General features: G+C 40.2%; 1 protein-coding gene across 1 annotated transcript; it reads left to right on the top strand.

The window, feature by feature from the left end:
- Window positions 1-1596: 1596 nt before the first annotated feature.
- LOC142398897 (voltage-dependent T-type calcium channel subunit alpha-1I-like) lies at window positions 1597-21263 on the top strand. The gene is made up of 29 exons (XM_075483131.1): window positions 1597-1694; window positions 1855-1943; window positions 3000-3159; window positions 7200-7512; window positions 7610-7702; window positions 7901-8049; window positions 8511-8577; window positions 8661-8786; window positions 8958-9106; window positions 10253-10438; window positions 10555-10672; window positions 10752-10907; window positions 11017-11076; window positions 11689-11769; window positions 12439-12522; window positions 13657-13725; window positions 13849-14033; window positions 14559-14685; window positions 14827-14952; window positions 16629-16718; window positions 16826-17021; window positions 17193-17344; window positions 17440-17546; window positions 17652-17785; window positions 17895-17953; window positions 19726-19804; window positions 20145-20266; window positions 20402-20560; window positions 21222-21263. Exons 1-29 carry the CDS (start codon window positions 1597-1599, stop codon window positions 21261-21263), a joined length of 3576 nt encoding a protein of 1191 aa, XP_075339246.1.
- The last annotated feature ends 3216 nt before the right edge of the window (window positions 21264-24479 follow it).

The raw sequence follows: 24479 nt of genomic DNA, 5'->3' as shown, positions 1-24479 counted from the left end.
TAAAAAAAAGCTTGTTTCATATGATATGTGACTCAAAAAAATTTGTTTTCAAGACTTTTTCATTTAACAAGATATTCCAGATGTATTGTCCTCAAACAAGTCCCTATATCTGGCTGAAATGGTACTTGTTAGGCAGTTGTGTCTTATATTAAGTGTAATGAGATATTTTGACTAGAAATGAGACAAATATACTTGGTAAGACTTTGATTTTTTCCAGTGTGACTGATAAATAGATGAAATTATTTTTCTTCCGCTGAACACACATAGTCTTTGTCTTTATGTCCATGTAATTAATCTATCCTGACCCCTTCTCCTCTTGCATATTTCTGACTTTCTTACAGAGTATTTGTGATCCAGAGTCCTTCTGTCGCTGAGGGACCGAGGCGGCAGCAGCACAACATCATGCTCCCTGTGCAGGAACAGGCGAGCACCTCTGGGGGGCCGGAGGAGCAGGAGTTGCCGTTCCCCGACCTGCCCCCGGTGGCTTTCTGGCGTTTACACCAGACCACCAAATTTCGTGCATGGTGCATAAATATAGCGCGCAGCTCATATCCTTTCATATTGTTTGAAAATTACTTAGGCAGACACCTGATAAGACCAGTTATTCATTATAACACAGCTCTCTGGCTTCCATTTCTTTCCATTTTCAAGTGCCAATAATGTAGTTGTCATTTCCAAAAGGACCCCGAGCGGCCTGATTAAGGGCCTCCAGTCTGTAAACATCAGACCTGTGTAGCAGTCAAATCACAGAACGGGTTCTGACCTTAACATCTTCCACGTGGTTGCGCTATCTGTCAGTAATCGTCATCCTGGTGAGCTGCGTGTCTCAGGGCCTGTACAGTCCTGCTGAAGGGGAGCAAACTTACCAAAAGGTTAGTGAGAGCCATGCATTGCAGAGGCGGGAACTCAAAGACTGAAACCCACACTGGAAAAAATCTAAATCTTACCAACTATATTTGTCTCATTGAGTATCTCATTACACTTAATATAAGACACAATTGCCTAACAAGTACCATTTCAGCCAGATATAAGGACTTGTTTTAAAATCTAAGTTTTACCAAGTATATTTGTCTCATTTCTAGTCAAAATATCTCATTACACTTAATATGAGACACAACTGCCTAACAAGTACCATTTCAGCCAGATATAAGGACTTGTTTTAATACAATACATCTGGAATATCCTGTTAAGTGAAAAAGTCTTAAAAACATCTGCTTTTGAGTCACATATCATATGAAACAAGCTTTTTTTTCATTTGAAGAGGTTTTTATGCTAATTTCAAAATCACTTTTATCTCAAAAGTCCCAAATATCACATTTTATTTCAAGAAATCTTGACAAGCCGATTTTCACTAGTTCCATTGGCAGATTTATTTCTTATTTCAAGCAAAAACGTCTCGTAATTGTTGTTTTTTTACTTATTTTTGGAGGGACATTTTTTCCAGTGCAGAACTCAGTTCTGTGTGCGGGTACAACAGAGATTTCAGTGTTCTGTTTTTCAGTGATGATATAGTCACCCATTGATCTTGTGTATTGCTTTTTTATTGTATCCAACCAGGTATTGAAAGGCCTTTGCTTTGCGTACTTTCTCTGCGAGATGACGGTCAAGATGGTCGCCCAAGGCGTCTACGGCCACCGAGGAAGCTACCTCCCAGACAAATGGAACACAATTGACGTGGTTATCGCCTGCGCACAGTCAGTATATCCCACTGTTTCTCACGTCAGCTGCGTATTCTTTTCATCACTGATGAAAAGCTGCAGCCACAAACCGATGCTCCTTGGCTCAGATCAAAGTCGATGAAAGAACACGAAATGAAACGTGTCCTCTTGTTTCTGTCTGCAACTTTCTTCTCAGGACGTTGGACTACATCATTTCCGCATTCAGTATCAACTTCGGAGTCGGTCACGCGCTCAAGCCGATACGTCTGATCAGCAGGATACAGAGTAAGCTGATGTTTGAGCATTAAGGGGTGTGGTGAGAGGATGAATGTCACCCTGGTGTCAGGGCTGCTTCTGAGTTTATCTTCAACAAAAACATTTGAAAATGTAGCTTTTTCTATCTGAACGTGAATGACACCGTTTTAGACCAGGGTTTCGTTGATTGCTTTCAAAGTTTTCCTGATGGATGAATTCTTTTTTTTTGTCTCTAATTTAGATCAAATGATGATAGTCTGTTTCTTGAAAATGAAAACTCTTTGATCTCATTCATTTGAACTCACTTAACCCTCATACCTGATTTAAAACACAACTTAATTTCTGAAAAGGGAAATTTTTGTCACCTTTTTAAAACGACCTAAAAACCACATGTTGATATTTTTTCCCGCTTTTTTTTTCGTAGATATTTTATTCCACTTCAGTTCTGATCATAACTACCAAGTTTTCAATTATTTTCAAAAATTTAACCCTTTCAATACTGGTTTTTATGATGTAAATGCCAATTTACTGTAAAAAAAACCCCAAAAACCCCACAAAAACTGCTATATTTTTAATATATAGGATGCAAAGTGGAATTGTTGAGCGGGGATAATTATGGTCTGGGATATGTCAATGATCAACAACAACATTGATTTTTAGGGATTTTTAATTTTTTCCTATGTCTGATTTAAAAAAAAAAAAAAATCCTTCATTTCTGAAAAGGGACGTTTTTGTCCCCTTTTAAAACAACCTAAAAACATCATATATTAATATTTTTTTCCACTTTTTTCCCCCATAAATCTTTCATTCCACTTCAGTTCTGCTCATAACCAACAAATTTTCAATTATTTTTAAAAAAAATTAACCCTTTAGATGCAAATTTGAACTTCTTAGCCCAAATTTGAAGCCTTTAGGTGCCAGTATTTTCAATACAGGTCGTGGCAGGTAAAACGACTGAGATGATGCCAGTCTGTCACTAAAAGTAATATCTGGTGATGTGTTTCAGTCGTGAAGATCAAAGTTTAAAAGAAGGTGTGGCCACAATGTGTGAAAACCTGATTCATCCTCTTGTGTTCACCTGTGTAGGTTTTCGTGATCTGGTGACCATACTCCTGGACTCCGTGCCCATGCTTGGTAATGTCCTCCTCGTGTACCTGTTTGTGATTCACATCTTCGCTCTGATCGGAGTTCAGCTGTGGGGCGGTGGGCTGCGCAACCGCTGCTTTCTGGGAGAGGACATCCTCACGTAAGAACGTTTATTTGTTCTTTCTCTCACTGGGCTGCGTTGACAGTTAACTTAAAAAAACGAGACGTGATGAAACTGTGAGACCCGAAAAAGTTGGGTCGCTGTGTAAAATGGAAACCGAACGCGATGAAAAACATCTCAGAAACCGTTGTGAATATACACATGAACAACATTCGCTTATCTTGGATTTGATGGCAGCAGCACATCCTGCACTGGAAAAAAATCAAAGTCTTACCAAGTATATTGTCTCATTTCTAGTTAAAATATCTCATTACACTTAATAGAAGACACAACTGCCTAACAAGTACTATTTCAGCCAGATATAGGGACTTGTTTGAAGAAAATACATCTGCAATATCCTGTTAATAATATCCCTTTCAGGCTCAAATTAAGTTGTAGTTGCAAGAAAAATCTGATATTTGGAGAAAATGATCATATGGGGTAGTAATATACAATTCAGACTTTTTTTTTGAGAGAGACCTTCACATGCAATGAATTCTGGGATGTTGCAAATTTGCAACAGTGGCCTGGAGTGGTAAATTAACACTGAAGACTGAATCTGATATGAACGTTAACTTTATTTGAATGTCACAAACAAAAAATTAACAACAAATAACAAATTTCTCTCACAAAATTAGAGACAACTTTTTCTCAAACTTTCTCTCCACCGACATCTCAAAACCTCTTGAGAAGGCCGTTTTTGAAAGTCACTTTGTTGTGTGGTAGTCCATGAAGCAATTCTTGGTCTTTGTGAAGCACAAAAGTACTGCACGAGTAAAGACCTTGATTCCCCATTTTTGTGGCTTGTTCTTGAGGTACTGTTTCATTCCAATCTTTCCTTTGAAGGGGATCATCTGCTCATCAATTGCGTGGTTTTCTTCTGGTTCAACTTTCAAGCAGTTGGCACGGACTTTCTCAAGCACTGGTCGCACCTTGAACAGTGGATCGTATCCAGGCTCACCCTTTTGCTTCATGTTGGTATTGTCATTCATATGGATGTATGTTCGCAGATGATCAAATCTCTTACGTCCCATGACTGTTGCAATTGGGTCATAGCGTGTTGCCGTCTGCCAGTACATGCGGTACGATGGCATACGTACTATGGTCATCAAGATGTGTAAACCAATGAATTGCTCCATTTCAGCAGGGGTTGTTTTCAGTTCTGGGCCATTCATCATAACGGCATACAGGTTAGATTGGTGAGAAATGTGTTCAAACACCGATTTGTCCATGAACTGATCAAAATACCACCTTGGACTTGGGATTTCGTCTGGTGGAGTTGAGAACGCAGGTCCTTGGAATGAAGAGTCGATGTCAGCTGCTGGGGGTTTCCTCTGTCTCCAAGAAAACTCTTTGTTGACTGGAGCTGGGCCTGGCTGAGGTTCATTGTCATCTGGAGCCTCAATGACACTGTCTGCATGTGCATGATGAATTTCAACATCAAGCTGGTTGGGATCAGTTCTTGCTATATCTGCCAGTGGCTCATCCTCATCAAAGCTGGAGTCAGACTCGTAAGCTTCAGGAGTTTCCACAAAATCTGGATCTGCAATTTTATCATCTGAAATGGATTCTGTGTCAGATAAAGCCCCATTGGGAATCCAAACCATCTCAAGAGCTTCCTGGACTGAATATAATCTTCGTCGGCCTGCCATGATGCACGGCAAAACCTGCAAAGACAGTATTCTGTCAGATAGTTTGCCAAAAAAAGCTTACACTCAAACAAAGATCTATATGAATATATATGCCATGGAATTTAGGCTCCTACAGTTTTCCTCACTGCACAGTCAAATGAACATTTTATTATGCCATTGCTTTTGATCAAATCTGCCTCTGGTAGTTTGTAGTTTCACTCAAAAATATTTCATTTTCCATAGGATATACCCTTAATGACACCTCAAAGTAATAAGTAAACACTGGTGATTGTAAATTAACTCTAGTATAAACTGTTGCTCAAAATATAGGCAAACTAGTAGCATGTAGCATGTAGCATGCATTGGTACCTTTTTGGGCACACGTTGCAAATCCACAACATTGAAATCGAGATGCCTCTGGTGAAAAACCCAGAAGAGATAAAATCTACTAATTGGCATGTGTCATATCTATACACGTTCATGAGTCATCTTATGTAGTATTGATTTCAAAATAATGGAAATTGGTAGTGATACTTACATGAAATTGATGCTTAGTAAATCTGTTTCAGTGACACCAAGGACTCCGCCATGTTGAAAGTGAGTCAGCAGTGCCCTCTAGTGAGCTGGAGGGTAACTGCTTGTTGCAAATGCACAACTAAGTCCTTCTGTTGTACTTCTGAGTAACAAAAGCTCTTAAAATATGGATGTGGAGTAATTAGCTAAGTAGCATTTAGCTGTTGCAAATCTGCAACATCTGCCTGGAGAGGGTTTTAAATGAAAAAGTCTTGAAAACAAATTGTTTTGAGTTGGATTTCACATGAAACAAGCTTTTTTTGACATTTGAAGAGGTTTTTAAGCTAATTTCAAGGTCACTTTTAACTCAAAAGTCCCAAATATCACATCTTATTTCAAGAAATCTTGACAAGCCGGTTTTCACTAGTTCCATTGGCAGATTTTTTTTGCTTATTTCAAGCAAAAACGTCTTGTATTTGTTGTTTTTCCTACTTATTTTTGGAGGGGCATTTTTTCCAGTCTGAACAACGTTGGGACGGGTCCATGTTCACCCCTGTGTATCATTCCCTCTAATTTCAACAACAGTCTGTAAACATCTGGGGAGACTAGCTGTCAGAACTTCTGGGACAGCAACGTGGTCCCATTCTCATATCATACTGGATTCCACCTGCTCAACAGGCCTGTTTTCACACGGTGAAAGGTCTGGACTGCAGGCGGGTCAGTCCATCACCTGGACTCTTGGAATAGATGCAGTATGTGGTTTAGTTTAGTCATGATGACACATGGAAGGCCTTCCCTGAAACAGACATGGATGGGAGCATGCGTTGCTCTAAAACCTGTGCACGCCTTCCCAGGTGTGCAAGTTGGCAGCTCTATGGGCTCTAATGTATCCATATGTCATCAGAGATGCAGACTTTTGAACTGAGTGATGATAACAAACCAAGAATCGCGTCTGTTTTTAATGCAGCGGCGTCCATTGATTGATTAGTCTTCAGATTCTCTAAACCTCCTGATGATTTTATGTGCTGCACAGTTTTAATTGACCTTCTGCCCTTTCATCCAGCTGTTTCTGTTTAATACCACTCACCTTCCCATTTCAAAGGGCACATTCCTGCCATCAAATCAAACGTAAAATAGCTAAACGTTACATTTTCAACATTTGAGATGTTTCTATGTTCTATTGTGAGTAAAATGTTTGTTTATGAGATTTGCAAATGGTTGCGTTCTGTGTTTTTATTTACATTTTACACAGCACTGGAAAAAATGCCCCTCCAAATATAAGTAAAAAAACAACAAATACGAGACGTTTTTGCTTGAACTAAGCAAAAAAAATCTGCCAATGGAACTAGTGAAAATCGACTTGTCAAGATTTCTTGAAATAAGATGTGATATTTAGGACTTTTGAGATAAAAGTGATCTTGAAATTAGCTTAAAAACCTCTTCAAATGTCAAAAAAAGCTTGTTTCATGTGATATGTGACTTTTTCACTTATTCAAGATGTATTGTCTTCAAACAAGTCCCTATATCTGGCTGAAATAGTACTTGTTAGGCAGTTGTGTCTTATATTAAGTGCAATGAGATATTTTGACTTGAAATGAGACAAATATACTTGGTAAGACTTTGATTTTTTCCAGCGAGCATCCTTACTTTCTCGGAATTTGGGTTATGAATCATCAAACTATTTGCACACATAAGTTCCCAGGATGACTTCTTCTGCTCATTCGTTTTGTCTGACCTGTTTTCCGAAGGCTCACATTTTAAAAACTGGAGTCAGTGAAAGTTTACTATGTTGGTATTTCCACCCCTGCAGCACGACAAACTATGTGTGAGCTCTACATAAAATCTAATGTGTGTGTGTGTGTGTGTGTGTGTTGTTATCGTCCATTTTCAATCCAGAAAGTACAACTTGTCTCTGAGTCCGTACTATGTCTCGGCGCCCGGTGAAAGAGGCCCTTTTCTCTGCTCGACCGAGGATTTGTACCGGAAGAGGGGCTGCAGTGATATTCCGGCGTACACAGAGAGAGGCAAAGTCTGCACGCTGGCCGCTCCCCCCGCAGATAAACCGGGTAACTGGACGCTCTCTGCGGCGGCCGCCGACTGCATCAACTGGAACAGGTACTACAACGTGTGTCGCCCCGATGGCCCCAACCCCAACATGGGCGCCATCAACTTTGACGACATTGGACACGCATGGATTGCCATGTTCCAGGTGGGCAGTTTCATCATCTATCCGTCTGTTTGCCTGCCTTTGTTTCCTGACTGAGGGTTTTAAGGCTGGACTGTGATCTCTATCTTTCTGCCTCCAGGTCGTCACACTGGAAGGGTGGACCGACATAATGTACTATGTGATGGACACTCATTCTGTTTGGAGTTTGGTGTTGTTCATAATCATCACCATAGTAAGTACCAACATTTCAGTGTTGGAGGTGGGGTCGGCTTTTATTTGCCGCCGTTCAGTGCAACATAGTCAGTCTCTTAACCTCATCTAAGGAGCGACTCCTTGATACATATGAACACGTTTCCACCCAAATCTCTGGGTCTGCTTTGCTCTGACCACCAAGAAGCAACGGTTTCAAACTCGTTTGTTCCCTCGCCAGATGGGCGCCTTCATTCTGATGAACACCTGCGCGGTCGTCATCGTCACTCACTTCTCAGAGGCCATGCTGAGAGGCTCGGGAGACGGTCGTCCTGCTCGTACGCCTTTAATGGTGCGGTGCCGGGAGATGATCACCAGGCTCTACTGCAGGTCAGATAATGGACCGGCTGTTTGCACCACCTGAAATATTTAGTTATTCATTGTATTTGTGGTATTGGATTTTTTTTGTATTATTTATTTTTTATTTATTTATTTATTTATTTTATTTTATTTTTTTTTTAGTCGATTATTATTATTATTAGTTATTAGTAGTAGTTTTATTAGAATTGTTTATTATTGTATTGTTATTGTTGTTGTTCATATACAATCAGTGTAAATATTAATAATTTTTTGAGCTACTTGACTAATTTGAATTTAGTCAATTTATTCATTGGGGGATGAATAAAGTATTTTTCTATTCTATTTCTAAGTGTAAATAAGTCATGTTGCTTTGACTCATGTAAACTTCACCAGTAACTACACAACTAAAGCCACTTTGCATCCAAAGTCACCTTTTTATACCATCTTCATTCATTGATTGTTGCTTTTATTACTGTTTTGCCAACCATCAGAGTGGCGGCCATGTTGCTCAGTTGCCCTCAGTTACTCAGCTGCCACAGATGGGGACACGCCTCATCGGTGAGACTAGAGCGCAGCTCGCTGCAGCACCATTAGTAGAGGTTTTATTGCTTTGTCACTAAACTGGCTCCCTTATCATCCAGTTTGAGTTCTGGCCTCCTCTTCGTGAGAGACTTCAGGAGTTCGTTGAAGGCAATTTCTTTTCCAATGGAATCATGCTTTCCATTTTTCTCAACACTGTCACGATGGCCATCGACCACCATGGGCAGGTGAGAAAATACATGTTAAAAAATGTATTAAAAGGCAGACATCTAATAAAAGCAGAGTGAGACGTTGGTTGTTTACCTTTCTAGAAAACTTTATCATTGATTGGTACGTTTCCACACTGTCTTATTTCCTCTCACCTTGCAACGTCACCTTCTCTCCTGCTTCTCCTGCAGCCGTGGGAGCTGACGCAGGCCTTAAAGGTCTCTGACATCTTCTTCACCGTTGTGTTCGCCCTGGAGATGATAGTGAAGCTCCTGGCGTACCAACAGCAGTATTTTGCGGACCGAAGCAACCTCTTTGACTTTTCCATCGTCATAATCAGGTGAGATAGTCTCATGCAACTCGGTGTTTGACTTTAAGGCTTTGTCATGTACAAAGCTTGTGGTGGTAAACTCCTTTCACAGCCTTTTTGATGCTGATGGCATAAAATTCAAAACGAGTACTTGAGATTTGGTATTTGATCTGGGACCTTAAAGGGATAGTTCGCCTCTTTTGACATGAAGCTGTATGACATCCCATACTAGCAACATCATTTATGAACATTTTCTTACCCCCTGCTGCGTCCTGTGAGCCGAGTTCCAGCCTCGTTTTGGTGTTGATCAAGGTACACTGGAAAAAATGCCCCTCCAAAAATAAGTAAGAAAAACAACAAATACAACACAGTTTTGCTTGAAATAAGCAAAGAAATTTGCCAATGGAACTAGTGAAAATCGGCTTGTCAAGATTTCTTGAAATAAAATGTGATATTTGGGACTTTTGAGATAAAAGTGATCTTGAAATTAACTTGACAAAAATCTTCAAATGTGAAAAAAAGCTTGTTTCATATGAAATCCGACTCAAAACAATTTGTTTTCAAGACTTTTTCACTTAACAAGATATTCCAGATGTATTGTCTTCAAACAAGTCCCTATATCTGGCTGAAATAGTACTTGTCAGGCAGTTGTGTCTTATATTAAGTGTAATGAGATATTTTGACAAGAAATGAGACAAATATACTTGGTAAGACTTTGATTTTTTCCAGTGTAGTCCGGCTACTCAGCTGGGGCTTAAAAAATAAAGAGTTTTTCTTCTCAAAACAATATGCGTTCAAAAGAGTAATACATTTGCATCCCAAAATCGTTCTCCAGGAAAAAGTCAGAGACCTCACAATCGCTTGGCGCTATTTCTCTCTACCTTCATATCACTCACTGGAGAACGATTTTGGGATACAAATGTATTACTCTTTTCAACGCATATTGTTTTGAGAAGCAAAATGCTTTTTTTTTTTTAAACTCCAGCCAACTAGCCGGACTACCTTCATCAACACCAAAACGAGGCTGGAACTCGGCTCACAGGACGCAGCAGGGGGTAAGAAAATGTTCATAAATGATATTGCTAATATGGGATGTCATACAGCGTCACGTCAAAAGAGGCGAACTATCCCTTTAACTGTACAGTATGATGAAAAGTGTTTTTTTGTGGCTCTCAGTGTTTGGGATGTAGTTTCCGTATCAGACGACAGGCTGTCGGTCCTGCGCATGTTTCGCATGCTGCGCTTCGTGAGGCTGGTTCACCACTTCCCCTACCTGAGGAGGCAGCTGATGGTGCTGTACAGGACCATAGAGGAGGCGTCCACACTCTGCTGGCTGATGCTGTTTTATATCTTCATCTTCGGGCAAGTAACACACGTTAAGCACAAAGGGTTCCTTGACGAGCGCCTTCTTATGACATCACGCAGGCTCCCAGATGCGGCTTGACTGACTCTCACTTGGATCTGTTGTCTTTTTGCAGTGTCGTGGGTATGAACCTGTTTGGCTGCAAGTTTGTGTACATTTTACCAGCTGGAGAACCCGCTGATGACAGAAAAAACTTTGACTCGGTGCTCTGGTCCATGGTGACAGTGTTCCAGGTTGGTTTTTGACCCTCTGATCATTCTTTGTCATATTTTCTGTGTCAATCTTTGCATTTTTATCAACGTATCGATCCAGATTCTAACCCTGGAAGACTGGAATTTGGTGCTGTACAACGCCATGGCTTCCACCTCCGCATGGGCGGCTCTCTACTTTATTGCCCTCATCATGATTGGGAAAAACGTTCTTCTCAATGTCGTCGTGGGCATTGTGGTTGAGAACTTCCAGTCTGAGGTAGGGTCATGTTGAAACGCTCATCCAGCATGGCTTCTAAGTATAAATGACAGAAACACCTGCGTAGACCTATGAAAAACAATTTTTTTTAATGTTTTTCCTCTTAAAGCCCACTGTGATACCCACTGACAACAACCCCCCCCCTTCAACTACGCTGAATCCTGAAGCTGTAAGTGTCCAAACTCCTCACAGAGGATTTTTAATGTCTCTGATTTTAGCAACTTTTTCATTTCCCACTTGAATGTATTGCATCTAGATGCAGATCGGAGACTTAAAGGTGTAAAAGTAAATATGCATGCATGTTATGTCATGTAAGCTTACTTTAGTTTTTCTGATGAGGTTTATTTTTGCACGGTGCACCGAATGTGAAGAGAAGAGCCTGCAAAACAGGAAGTAGATGCACTTAATCCTTGTTCAGATACTGTAGAGTTTATGTTTTGAAAGTCTGAGGTTGAAGGTACAGATGCTGCACAGGACAAAGGGTGTGGCGGAAAGAGAAAGTTATGAACAAAGATGTCTAAGAAAACAAGCGGATAAAAGCTCTCAGGTGACACCAGGGACTTCCATGAAGACCTCGTGGCAACAGGCGCTATACAGGCCACAAGCACAACTAAAATGGTCGCCAATGTGCAGAGGGCATCTGGAAAGGCTCCAGAAGCCTTGGGATCATGTTCTGTGAGGCAGTGAAACCAAACTGGAACTTTTTACTGTGCTCCTAAAAGGTGAGGTGGCTGGAACGCTGTATTTTCCCACACATACACCTTTGTTCATGTTGTTCCAGGGCCCAACAACTTCCACTCAAAGCGACGCTACCAACATTGCTGGGGAAGCCTCTGCGCCGACCCGTTGGAACTGGAGCGACGTGAGTTTGTGAGAGTAAAGAGTTAAAGTCTTTAAGCTCAAGGGAAGATTTTCCAAGGTTTCTGAAATGATAAAGCGACATGACCGAAGCCGCTCCGGGGTTTAAAGAAGTAGTGCAACATTTTGCTGCACTGGAAAAAATCAAAGTCTTACCAAGTATATTTGTCTAATTTCTAGTCCAAATATCTCATTACACTTAATATAAGACACAACTGCCTAACAAGTTCTATTTCAGCCAGATATAGGGACTTGTTTGAAGACAATACATCTGGAATATCTTGTTAAATGAAAAAGTCTTGAAAACAAATTGTTTTGAGTCACATATCATATGAAACAAGCTTTTTTTTTTTACATTTGAAGAGGTTTTTGAGCTAATTTCCAAATCACTTTTATCTCAAAAGTCCTAAATATCACATCTTATTTCAAGAAATCTTGACAAGCCGATTTTCACTAGTTCCATTGGCAGATTTTTTTGCTTATTTCAAGCAAAAACGTCTTGTATTTGTTGTTCTTTTTACTCATTTTTGGAGGTGCATTTTTTCCAGTGTGGTGGTTATTTACCGCCTTTAACACAAGTGCCTTCAGGAGAAGCAGAAATGTAGTTGCTTGTACGTTTTGTCGGTTTTTTTGGGGGGCTTTTTCATCATGTGTAACTGCTGAACCCCCACAGGCACGTTTGATCCGAAGAGTGCTGGGCTGGTGCAAAGAGCGCGAAGACTGGACGTTCTACCTGTTTCCTCCAGAAAACAAGCAAGTGCCCCACACTAACACGCAGGATTTCACAACTCGATCTGTTATTTGCAGTTTAATGTGACCTCTGCACTTTTTTTTAATTGTTGTGTTTTCAGAAATTTCGCTCACCTGAAATTGTGAGATGTTTTTCGTCTTGTTTTGGCCTGCTGTGTTTTGTTCTTTCAGGCCGCTGTGTTACAGCTGTTGTCACTTTTGTCACTTTTGTCTGTGGGCACTGTCTGCTCAGGTTTCTTGTATTATCGTTTATTTTGCGCATCTGATTTGGTTTATTTTTTACCATTCACTGGAAAAAATCTAAATCTTATAAAGTATATGTGTCTAATATCTTGTCAAAATATCTCATTACACTTAATATAAGACACAACTGCCTAACAAGTACCATTTCAGCCAGATATAGGGACTTGTTTGAAGACAATACATCTTGAATATCTTGTTAAGGGAAAAAGTCTTGAAAACATCTTGTTTTGAGTCACATTTCACATGAAATAAGCCTTTTTTTCATTTGAAGATTTTTTTAAGCTAATTTCAAGATCACTTTTATCTCAAGTTAGTTATAGTTATAGTTTCATTGGCAGATTTTTTGCTTATTTCAAGCAAAAACGTCTCGTATTTGTTGTTTTTTTAACTTATTTTTGGAGGGACGTTTTTTTCCAGTGTTCCCACACAGCTAAAATCAAAATGGGTCATCCAAAGCATTTAATCAGTTTTGCGGGGACACATATTTCACTTTCTTTAATGCCCTTCTTTTTTCTTTGTATCTTTAACCGATTACAGCTGGTTTGACTCTAGTGTGTGTGTGTGTGTGTGTGTGTGTGTGTGTGAGTTCAGATTCCGCACATTTTGCAAGAAGTTGACCGATGACACAAGGTTTGACATTGGGATCGTATTGTTCATTCTGCTGGGTTGCATCACGATCGCCTTTGAGAGACCCGACATTTCCCCCAACAGCACGGTGAGATGAAGGAAATTCTCGAAAGCTGCAAAGAGCACACAGGCTTCCAGTCTGACACACACAAGCATGACGTGAAATAGACCGATCTGTTAGGAATTTAATGGGACAAATGAGTTGTGAAATATGAATGTTGTTATTTGCAAGACAAAAATGTTGAAAATGAAGCTCTTGTTTGACCCTTAGGAGCGATTGATACTGGACTCGTTGGGTTATTCCCTGACCTTTGTGTTCTCCGTGGAGATGTTTGTGAAGGTAAACTTACTTTGTGTCATCTGAGTTCTGCTTTAAAATCAAAGCTTTCATTTGACTTCAGGAATGCTGTTGGGACTTTACGTGTCTTAAACATGACTGGATGGGTCCTTTCTCTAACACCAGGTAATGGCCAATGGCTTGATATTTGGTGAGGGAAGCTACATCAAGTGTTCCTGGAATATCATGGATGGCATTCTGGTGATCACGTCTTTGATCGACGTATGTATCACTGTTGTCACATCTGGAAAGGCTAAGAGGCTGAGCATCCTCAAGGTTTTACGCCTGCTACGCACTCTCCGCCCACTCAGGTACGTTATAAATCTGTTTGCTTTCTATTTGTGTGGCATCATGTCACCAATCTGCCGACATATTTCTGCTACACTGGAAAAAAATCTAAATCTTACCAAGTATATTTGTCTCATTGAGTATCTCATTACACTTGATATAAGACACAACTGCCTAACAAGTACTATTTCAGCCAGATATAGGGACTTGTTTGAAGACAATACATCTTGAATATCTTGTTAAGTGAAAAAGTCTTGAATCTTGTTTTGAGTCATATTTCACATGAAACAAGCTTTTTTTTTTACAAATGAAGAGGTTTTTAAGCTAATTTCAAGATCACTTTTAACTCAAAAGTCCCAAATATCACATTTTATTTCAAGAAATCTTGACAAGCCGATTTTCACTCGTTCCATTGGCAGATTTTTTTTGCTTATTTCAAGCAAAAACGTCTTGTATTTGTTGTTTTTTTTTACTTATTTTTGGAGAGGCATTTTTTGCAGTGCACTGACTCCAACAAACATCTGTTTGCTTCTGTTTGTGTGCTCCAGGATGATCAAGAAGTTTCCGAGACTGAAGCTGGCTGTGGAGGCTCTGTTGGCCTCTGTGAAACCCATGGCCAACATCGTTCTCATTTGCGGCATCTTCTTCTTCTTCTATGGCACACTTGGACTTCAGGTGAGGAGCACGCACGGCTTCTTTCTGCCCTCCAGGGCTGTACCACTCCTGGGCATTGACAGTGTAACAGCCAACCAGCTTTGAAGTAGAGGAGAGGAGATGAGGACACTCACTGTCTCTTGTCTTTCACCCAAACCTCAGTTGTTCAAGGGGAAGTTCTTTCACTGCGTGGGTGAGGACGTCACCGACATCGTCAGCAAGTCTGAGTGCCTGACGGCCGGCTATCACTGGGTGCGAAAGGACTACAATTTTGACAACATCCTACAGGTAGGAACTTACACCCTCAAAGAAAGAGGACGCAGGTTCGCACTCATGTCATTGCTTGATACAGTAAAGCTGGATTGTAACTGCGTGATGTGTAGGAGGATAACTAAGTTGGCACATGCCACACAGGCTAAACTTAGCCTGTTAGACCTGTTAGACAAGGTCGGACTATTGCAATGTGCTTTATGTTGGCGTCTCCCAGTCTTCTCTCAGCCGCCTTCAGCTGGTGCAGAACGCTGCTGCCCGTCTTTTAACCAACACCATCAGACGTGTGCACATCACTCCTGTTCTTAACTCCCTCCATTGGCTTCCTGTCCTTTATAGAACTGGTTTTAAACTTTTAATGTTGGTTTTTAAAGCTCTTAACGGCCTCGCCCCATCGTATTTATCTGAGCTTTTAACAGTCCTGGTAGAGCTCTGAGGTCAACAGATCAGTTTCTGCTGGCAGTGCCCAGGTCAGAATACAAACCCTGGGGTGAGCGAGCCTTTTCCCAAAGCTGCCCCCAGGCTCTGGAATAAGCCCCCCATCCAGCTGAGTCTTATTTCTGACCTGGGCCTCTTCAGATATAGGCTAAAAACCTACTTATTTAGGATTGCTTTTAATACCCAGTAGTATGATGACACTTTTATCTTCCATCCATCCATTATCTATACCGCTGAATCCGTCGATCGGGTCGCGGGCGGGCTGGAGCCTATCCCAGCAGTCAATGGGCGAGAGGCGGGGTACACCCTGGACAGGCCGCCAGTCCATCGCAGGGCCACAGAGACAAACGAGACAAACAACCATGCACGCTCACCACTTTTATCTTATTTTATCTTAATCGATTTTGTTGTATTTTATTGCTTTCACTGTTCTTTAATTGTTTTTATTTGTTTTTACTTATTCTTCTCTTTATTTATTACCTGCTGTAAAAGCACTTTGGTACATCGTAAGGATTGTCTGTAAAGAGCGGAGTGAAAGCAAAATGTACAAACCATGTTCACAAGGATGTTTTTTCTCATGAGCCCACTTAGGTCCTCTGATAAAAACATAGAAAGCACATTTGGATTTACTTTTATCATCCACACAACATGCACAATGCCAGGAGACTGTAGTCTTTACCATTTCTTATCTTTTTGATCTTTGTGCACCATTTGCATGCTGCTATATTCCCCTGAAAGCAGCAGGTCCTTTTTGTATCACAAAGTTCTTCTCACTGGAAAAAATGCCCCTCCAAAAATAAGAAAAAAAAACAACAAATACAAGACGTTTTTGCTTGAAATAAGCAAAAAAATCTGCCAATGGAACTAGTGAAAATCGGCTTGTCAATTTTTCTTGAAATAAAATGTGATATTTAGGACTTTTGAGATAAAAGTGATCTTGAAATTGGTTTAAAAACCTCTTCAAATGTCAAAAAAAGCTTGTTTCATGTGAAATATGACAAGACTTTTTCACTTAACAAGATATTCAAGATGTATTAAAACAAGTCCCTATATCTGGCTGAAATGGTGCTTGTTAGGCAGTTGTGTCTTATATCAAGTGTAATGAGATATTTTGACTAGAAATGAGACAAATATACTTGGTAAGACTTTGATTTTTTTCCAGTGCTGAAAGTTTCAGAGAAGCTGAAAAACTGCTTTCCTTTTCTGAATACCAGCTCCTGTAAACTCAGGGTGTGCTGCTTGATCTCTCTGTTCAGGCTCTGATGTCCCTGTTTGTGATGTACTCCAAGGACGGCTGGGTGAATCTCATGTACGATGGGCTGGATGCTGTCGCAGTCGACGTACAGGTTTGGTGTTTTTTTTTTTTTGTCTCTCAAGCGACACGTTATGTTTGGACACTGTTATGTGCAGTTTGAGATAAACGAACAGATTTGAGTTTTGCTTCCCTTTTCAGCCTGTAAGGAACTACAACGAGTGGGCGCTGATTTATTTCATCTCCTTCGAGGTCATGAGCTTCTTCCTCCTCGACATGTTCATCGGTATCATGGCGGAGACCTTCTGCCAGTGTCAGCAGATGCAGAAACTTGAAGTTGAAGAAAGCGGGCGACAAGTGCACCCACTTCCGAGCAATCGTAAGGAGAATGAAGGGGGTGTGTGTGTGTGTGTGGGGAGGGGGGGGGGGGGGGGGTCACTGGTTAGGTCACGCAAACAGCTGATTTTTATGATGTTTTCTATTGATTATAGCACCTCTGAAAGTTACATTAATTCTGTTTGTGTATATAGAAATATAGCTGTGCCTGTGTGTCTTGTGTGTGTTTTAGAACTGAAGCAGGTCGTAAACTCTGTGAACTATTCCACCGTACGGCGCTTTATACACAAAGTGTGTTCCACCAGGGCCTTTGACATGTTCATTCCTGCCTTAATCATGATCAATCTCGGGATAATGTCTTTTGAGCACTACGGTCAGCCGCAGGTAACGCGTGCTCACACACACACTGATGGTGATGAAAGCTCCAGCCTTTTCAGGTGAAGGTTATAACCCTGTTTGTACATGTGTGTGTTCTTTAGTATCTGACCCAAATTTCAGATTACAGCTACTACGGGTTCACCCTCCTCATGATGGCTGAAATCGGGCTGAAGATGATTGCTTTTGGAGTTAGATTTCTAAAGAACAGGTAACACATTTGGATTGAGGGAGAATTGTTGTTCCTCTGCGTCTTTTTTGTTGCATTTTAAGACCCTGACACCATGTGTGTGCCCTTGTGCATGCCTGCGTTTAGGTGGAACTTGCTGGACATCGCTATCGTGATAGTTTCCATCGCAACCATCCTTCTTGGCATTATGGAGATGAAATATACAATTCCCTTCAATCCCAGCATCCTGAGAGTCTTCAGAGTCTTCAGAGCTGCACAAGGTAGACAAACAAACGCACACAAAAACAAACATTTTGAAATCTTTCATGATAAAGGTGTGTATGCACACAAATGAGAGAATTTTCCTCAACAATCCCTGTCTCTCATCAGTGCTGAGGTCCAAGAGATTAAGAGTTCTGATAAATACCGTCGTCAAGACACTGTCTCAGGTAAACACACACACACTGTTTGTTAAGGTTACGACAGTAAAGTGGACGTGAATTAATCGCTTAGCATTTATCCTATTCAAAGCTTGAGTAAAGCCATAAAAGAACTGTGTTTTAAGTGTGCCACAACTTATAATATACGTTATCAACCATTCGGTTAAACGGAATTATAAAAAGGATTGCTTAGTATCAAATTAAGTGTTAAAACCTGAGAGAATGAGTTGGGTTCTCTGCTGTTTGTTTGGGCCATTTTCCAGCTGTGGACACATTTATCCAGCACAAGAACCTCTAACAGCACATCTGACATTGAACATGAGTGTGACAAGCGCAGGACCAGATGTTGGCAGGAGAAAGTGTGAAGATAGCCACAGTAATGACCCAGTAATCTTGAATTAGTGGATTTGCTTGGTTTGTTCTTTCTGGCCTGCAACACGGTCAAGAAAAAGACAGTTTTAGGAAAAAGGCCAAGCACAGCGGTGGTGTTGTGGGGAGACTGAAGGCTGCTCCGTTACTAAAAACTAAACTGCCAGTGGAGATTAAACTTTCACCAAATAGAGACATTTTTAAATCCAGGTTAAAAACATTTCTTTTCTCATGTGTCTATGCATGAAATCTACACGATATCTTTCAATTTATCTGGACTGTTCCTTGTTTTTAAATTCATTTAAATTATTTTATTTGTTTCTCTTTATATTCTTTTATGTATTTTTAATGCTTCTTCCACTCCCTGCTGCAATTCTTTTATTTTATATGAAGCACTTTGAATTGTTTTGTACATGAAATGTGCCATATAAATAAATTTGATTTGATTTAAAAGAACACAAGTCTGATCCGCAAACTGAGAGTGAATCTGGTTCACATGTCCGTGGTGTCAGTAGTAGACTGACCAATGGATTTTAGACCAAACGTCATGGTTACGCTGAGTAAAAAGGCAGCTGAGGGGGCTGACAGTAGCTCTGCTGTAATCGTAATTGTGGCGGTTTTATTGTTTATATGTGGTCATAGCTTCCCAGCTGGCAACTGGAGAGCTGTGCGTTCACAAGTCCCCGTCATCCCCTCGCCCGCCACCCGGGCAAACCTCCAGAAATTCGACCAATCAGACCACACTAAAGCCAGATCCCCTCACTGTCAGGAGGAGCCTTCCCCACAAGAGAGCTTTCTCCCGTTCTAAACTAATTTCAAACTATTTGGAGTTAATAAGTGTGCGATGCTAATCTAGGGGTAGCCAGGATTAAGAATTAAAGTGATGGAAATGGTCATGCCATGTCCGCTTTATTCATTTTGATTGGACAAGATTAGAAGCGTGCATAGAAATCGAGTCCCTTCACATGTTTTCAGACTTTAAAGCAGAATAAGTGGTAATCATTTTCAGATCCTACTCTGTAGGAGTGGGTGAGTAGTCAGTCACAGAACCACATGGCTTATCAAAGTGTCACAGCAGTTGTGATCTGCAGCACAAATAAGCACCTAATTCTGCACCCTTAGCGTGGTAGTTGTGGCTCAGTTTCCACAGTTTAGTTGACCCCTACGCATGATCAGACTGAATCCAGATCTCTTTTCCAAAAAAAGGATGTGGATCGTGCTGTTCTGTCTGATTTCAGACAGAACTGTTGTCCATTCCACTCGGTTTCCAGCGTCGTTCGCATTTTTCTGTACATAGTAAAGCTGTGCATTAAGTGCATTTGTCCTTCTGAACTCTTTGCAACCAAGAATGATAAAATGTAAGCGCTGCGACAGAGAATTTACGGAGGATTTAACGCAAGCTTTTTTTCCAGGTTGGAAACATCTGCCTGCTCTTCATGTTCTTCTTTTTCATCTTTTCCGCGCTGGGGGTGGAGCTCTTTGGCAACTTAGGTGAGTCCCGGTAGCATGACAAGCATAAAAACAAAAACTTTCTGCAAAGGAACATGGTCGGCTAGATGATTTTGTATTTGCATTGCAAATATTCTCCAGTATTGTGGAGAAGAGCTTTAAAGAGTAGCCAAACACCTTAGTCAAACCAGATCTTCTTTTAAGCAGTTTTGTTGTGCCAAATCATTCATATCATTCAGTGGAGCTGAATTAAAGGCCTGTTCCCATGGAAGATCACAGTTCTTTAAGATCTAAACTCTGCCTCAAATGCATTACTCAAATATGTCAACAGCGCAGAAACGTTAACATCTGCACATCTGCTTTGTTTGCCCCTGTTGATCAGCGTGTACTCCTGATTACCCGTGCCTGGGGTTGCATCGGCACAGCAACTTCAGGAACTTCCCGATGGCTATGTTCACGCTCTACAAAGTCTGCACCGGAGACAACTGGAGTGGCATCTTGAAGGTATGAGCGCACACGCACTCCAAACCCTGACAACCTGCCATATGTCGTGACTGAAAACAAACACCTGGATCATAGCTGATCATGTCCAAGTTAACTGCTAGCCAATGCCTGAACATCTGGCTCTGTGCCTTGCAGGACACAATGAGGGAATGTCGCCCCGATGACATCAGCTGTGTGAGCTACCTCTACTGGGTCTCACCAATTTACTTTGCCAGCTTTGTCATTGTGGCCCAGTTTGTGCTGGCGAACCTGGTGGTGGCCTCCATCATGCAAGCACTCCAGGAGAGCAAAGAGGTATAACTGCAAATAATGCAAAACAGCAGTGATGCTTTTACGACTGATTTTATTTTTAACAAACCTGGAACTTTGGTTTTTTTAGGAGGTCTTCTCGAAGAATAATGGTAGGTAGACTGGAGAGATCAGGCCAACTGAACATGAAATATGTACCTGCTAACTGCAGTTCAGCACACAAATTCACACTTTGAGATTTTCTGTCAAGAATTTACTCTAAAAATCAAAATATGCTTACAAACTACTATCATGAAAGTACAATCACATCAGTCTCTCAGCTCTTGGTAATTTTTCCTTAAGTAGTTCCAAATTGAACAAATCACCACCTCTCATCGGAACCTCAGGTACAGAAAAGGTTATAAATACATTTACTGACATTAAAGTGCACATCAGGATTATTCCGACACAGTCAAAATCAAATAGTGATCCTTCTTGGCAGGAGAAACCTTTGTCAGTCTGAACAATCTAAACTGAAATGTTTGAAGAAGTTTGTTGATCCTAGAGACAGATTTTGGTTTATTTTTAGTGGTGAAATTCATTAAGGCGACTCTGTAAACCTCAGCCACATTGTCAAAACATACTGAAGATACATACAAAAGCTTTAATTCTCAACCTTGGGACTAAATGACCAATATTTACAGAGAAAACTCTCTGTCTCCCTTAGGGCAAGCATGAGAATCTCCATCAGCAGCAGAGGAGCACTTAGAATAACTCCAACCGGGGCCACGCTAGGGGATCCATCAACATGAGATGAATGAGATGAATGAGATGAAAGTTTGAACTGCACTGTTGTATTTAGAGATTAATGTTCTTATGTAAATTAATGTCTATTTTAGGTCTATTTTTAGGTTTCTATTTTAGGTTTCTATTTTAGGTTTCTAATTTAGGTTTATTTTATTGTCTATTTTAATTTTGTGTCAGCATAGAAAAGCCTAACCAGGGACGGGAGTTGTAAATTAGCACTTGTTGCTATACTCTATATACATCACATCAGCTACAAGCTTTGATTTGTAGCTATGTCTGATTGTCTTGTCCCTGTCAAATAAACTAATAAATTAAATTAAATGAACACACCAACACACGTGAAATCAACACATCAATATATATATATATATGTCAGTAAGATGTACATAAATAAAAACATATATATATATATATATATATATATATTTTATCTGTCTTATCTCTTTTTTTCACTATTATTGTTACATTATTGCTTTTGTTTTACTCTTTATTATAAATGATGCCTCCACACCACAGTGTACTCCAGTTTAAAACATGTATGGAAATTTCTAACTAATGATACGAATGATTACTGATGATTAGCTGAATCACCATGACTGGATTTAGTTCCATTTATTTTGTATTAATGTGCTGACGTTGTACTCTTGGATTTTATGATTGTATTTTATTAGGGACCGAAACTGCAAGGACCCTATTGTAACCGAAGGAGTTATTATTATTATCAATATTATTATCAGTATTATTATTAATAATAAAACTATGATTATATGTGCGCGTTCAGGCTGGGTCCAGCATTCACCGTATGAAGTTTGGGACAGATTTGATAATGTATGTGGGAGTTATAAGCAACTTAATTTTTTCGTGGCGAGTGATGGTGAGTCATCGAACTTTGAGGCGGCGCCACGCCCACGCCCTTTAAGTTTAAAAAAAAGTTTCTCCATGATTCTTCCCCCCCCTATGTCTTAAGAGTAACCTGGCCAGGTTTGAAGTCTGTAGCATTAAATCTGTAGGACGAGTTTGATCATATGCAAGGCGTGGAATCGGGCAAAAATGGCACCAAAACGCACTTTCCATCCAAAATGGCCGCCTTCCTGTGGACGTGGGACCATGGGACCAAATTTGGGAAACAGTTTGGTTCCAGCAGACGCTGTGTCCTGTTTCCCCTGCAGACATCTTCAGTGCAACAGTGGCTATAAGGATCCTGCTTTTACCATCAATGGAGTACAAGATGGGAACAATATTTCAGTCAAGTTACAGAAACAGGAACAGTCAGGACACTTGTTAGTATTGGAAATTAATTCCACACCGTCACGTCATGTCCTCCTTTTTTATTTTGAAACAGAATCATTGTGTTGTTGTTATTAATTATGCTAAATAACTCGTTTTTACGCCATTTTTGGTTAAAAAAATAAATAAAACGTTGATTTCGGTGTCTTGCCAAATGTCGGGCTCACCCGCCGCCTATGCAGGTGTACCTGATAAAGTGGCCGGTGAGTGTATAATGAATATATGTGATGAATGGCAGTGGTCCCAGCATTGAGCCCTCAGACAGTCCTACACTAATAGGTCTGAATAACTTTTAGGATTCACTGTGTCAAAAGCTTCATGTAGACCTAGAAAAATGGCTGCAAAGTGTTGCTTGTTGTCCAAGGATTCTATTAATTCATTAATTCATTTGTTCCATTTATGCAAAGATGCTGTTCATGTGCAACCTGGAGTAAAGAGCTGGTAAAAAGCAGCTACAACAGTTTCCATTGCAGTTAAAACAGCACAGCGGCACTAAGGGCGACTGTTTAAGCACTGATTCGAACACCCATTTCCCCTGCACATCAACCTGCTTTGGGAGGAAATGAAGTCTTGTTTTACTCAAGGTGTCCTTTAGTTTGAAATGGAGTTTTAAGGAAAAATGTGACTGATTGTTTTGGATGCTTCCCATGATGAAGAGTGGCTATGCAGTTAGAGTTAATCACAAGCAAAGCTATAGAAATTCTAGAGCCATCTGTCTGACATCTATGCCTGAGTAATTATATGAAGAACCCTGGCAAAGAAATTAATAAATAAATAATGATAAAAAAAAGATTTGTACAGATGTTATTGTGGGGATCAAGGACCCAAACTCACAACCTTTGAATACGCTTCCATTTGCGGAATAGAAAGCTAATGTACTATCAGTTGCTCTAAGGAGTCCATGTCATTTAAGAAGAGAAGCAGGCATTAAAAAAACTCTTTAACTAAACATCTTTTTTTGGAAATGTTCACTTAATATATTGTGTATGAGTTGAAGTTGAAGAAGTTGAAACAAAGAATTGTTTTCAATCCAGAGAAATAATGACTGTGAGAGGACTCAAGCCAAAAAAACCTTGAATAACTTTACAAATCTCTGCTTAGAAATAAAAAATAAAGTTTTATGTTTGCTTCAAGGGCTTTCCTCTTTGTTTTTCTGTCTAGAACACGATCTGTTCAGATATCTCTGCTTGGGTTGTAAAGCTTTGACTCTAACCTCACTTTCTCCTTTTCAAACATGTTAATCAAACAAGATATCTGCGCTGAATTAAAAGCGTTTGATGTGGGTTTTTTTTTAAAAACTCACTCATATGTTTGTTATGAATCTGCATGGCTGCTTTTGCTGGGTTTATAAAGCTGCAACTCTGGTGGGATTCAAACCCACAATCATCTTTCATTTATGAACTGAAAGTCGTTCAGAGCCTGTTCCTCCTCAGGTAAGCGTCTCAAACACTTTGCTCCAAGCATTTTGTTTTATTAATATGTGGTGTCAGATCATAACAAATGTCATCTCAGGACACTTTAAAGATACAATAATAATAGAATCAAATTCAATAAATTCCAAATTACTCATGCAGAGCCAATTAAAAAAAAAAAAAAAAAGTAGCCTAGCTAAGAAGACCGGCAGATTGCAGCGAAAGTTCTCTTTGATCCGATCCCCGTCCTGAGCGTGCACGAGGCGACTGTGGACAGAAAAAAAAAAGCTCCCTTTTAACAGGAGGAAACCTCCATCAGAACCAGACTTCAGACAGGGCGGCCATCTGGGGGTTGAAAGGACAGGAAAGAGGGGACAACAAGCACCATGACACCAGGCCAGGGATACCTGCTGAGAACAAGAGTCACAAGTTAATTAAGTCGATTTATTCACAGCATGATCTGCACTGATGTCTTTTAA

This window comes from Odontesthes bonariensis, chromosome 14 (genome assembly GCF_027942865.1).
Source record: "Odontesthes bonariensis isolate fOdoBon6 chromosome 14, fOdoBon6.hap1, whole genome shotgun sequence".
In the NCBI taxonomy this organism is placed as follows: Eukaryota; Metazoa; Chordata; class Actinopteri; order Atheriniformes; family Atherinopsidae; genus Odontesthes; species Odontesthes bonariensis.
The sequence above is the reverse complement of the archived record's forward strand: the minus strand, read 5'-3'. Positions and strand labels throughout refer to the sequence as shown.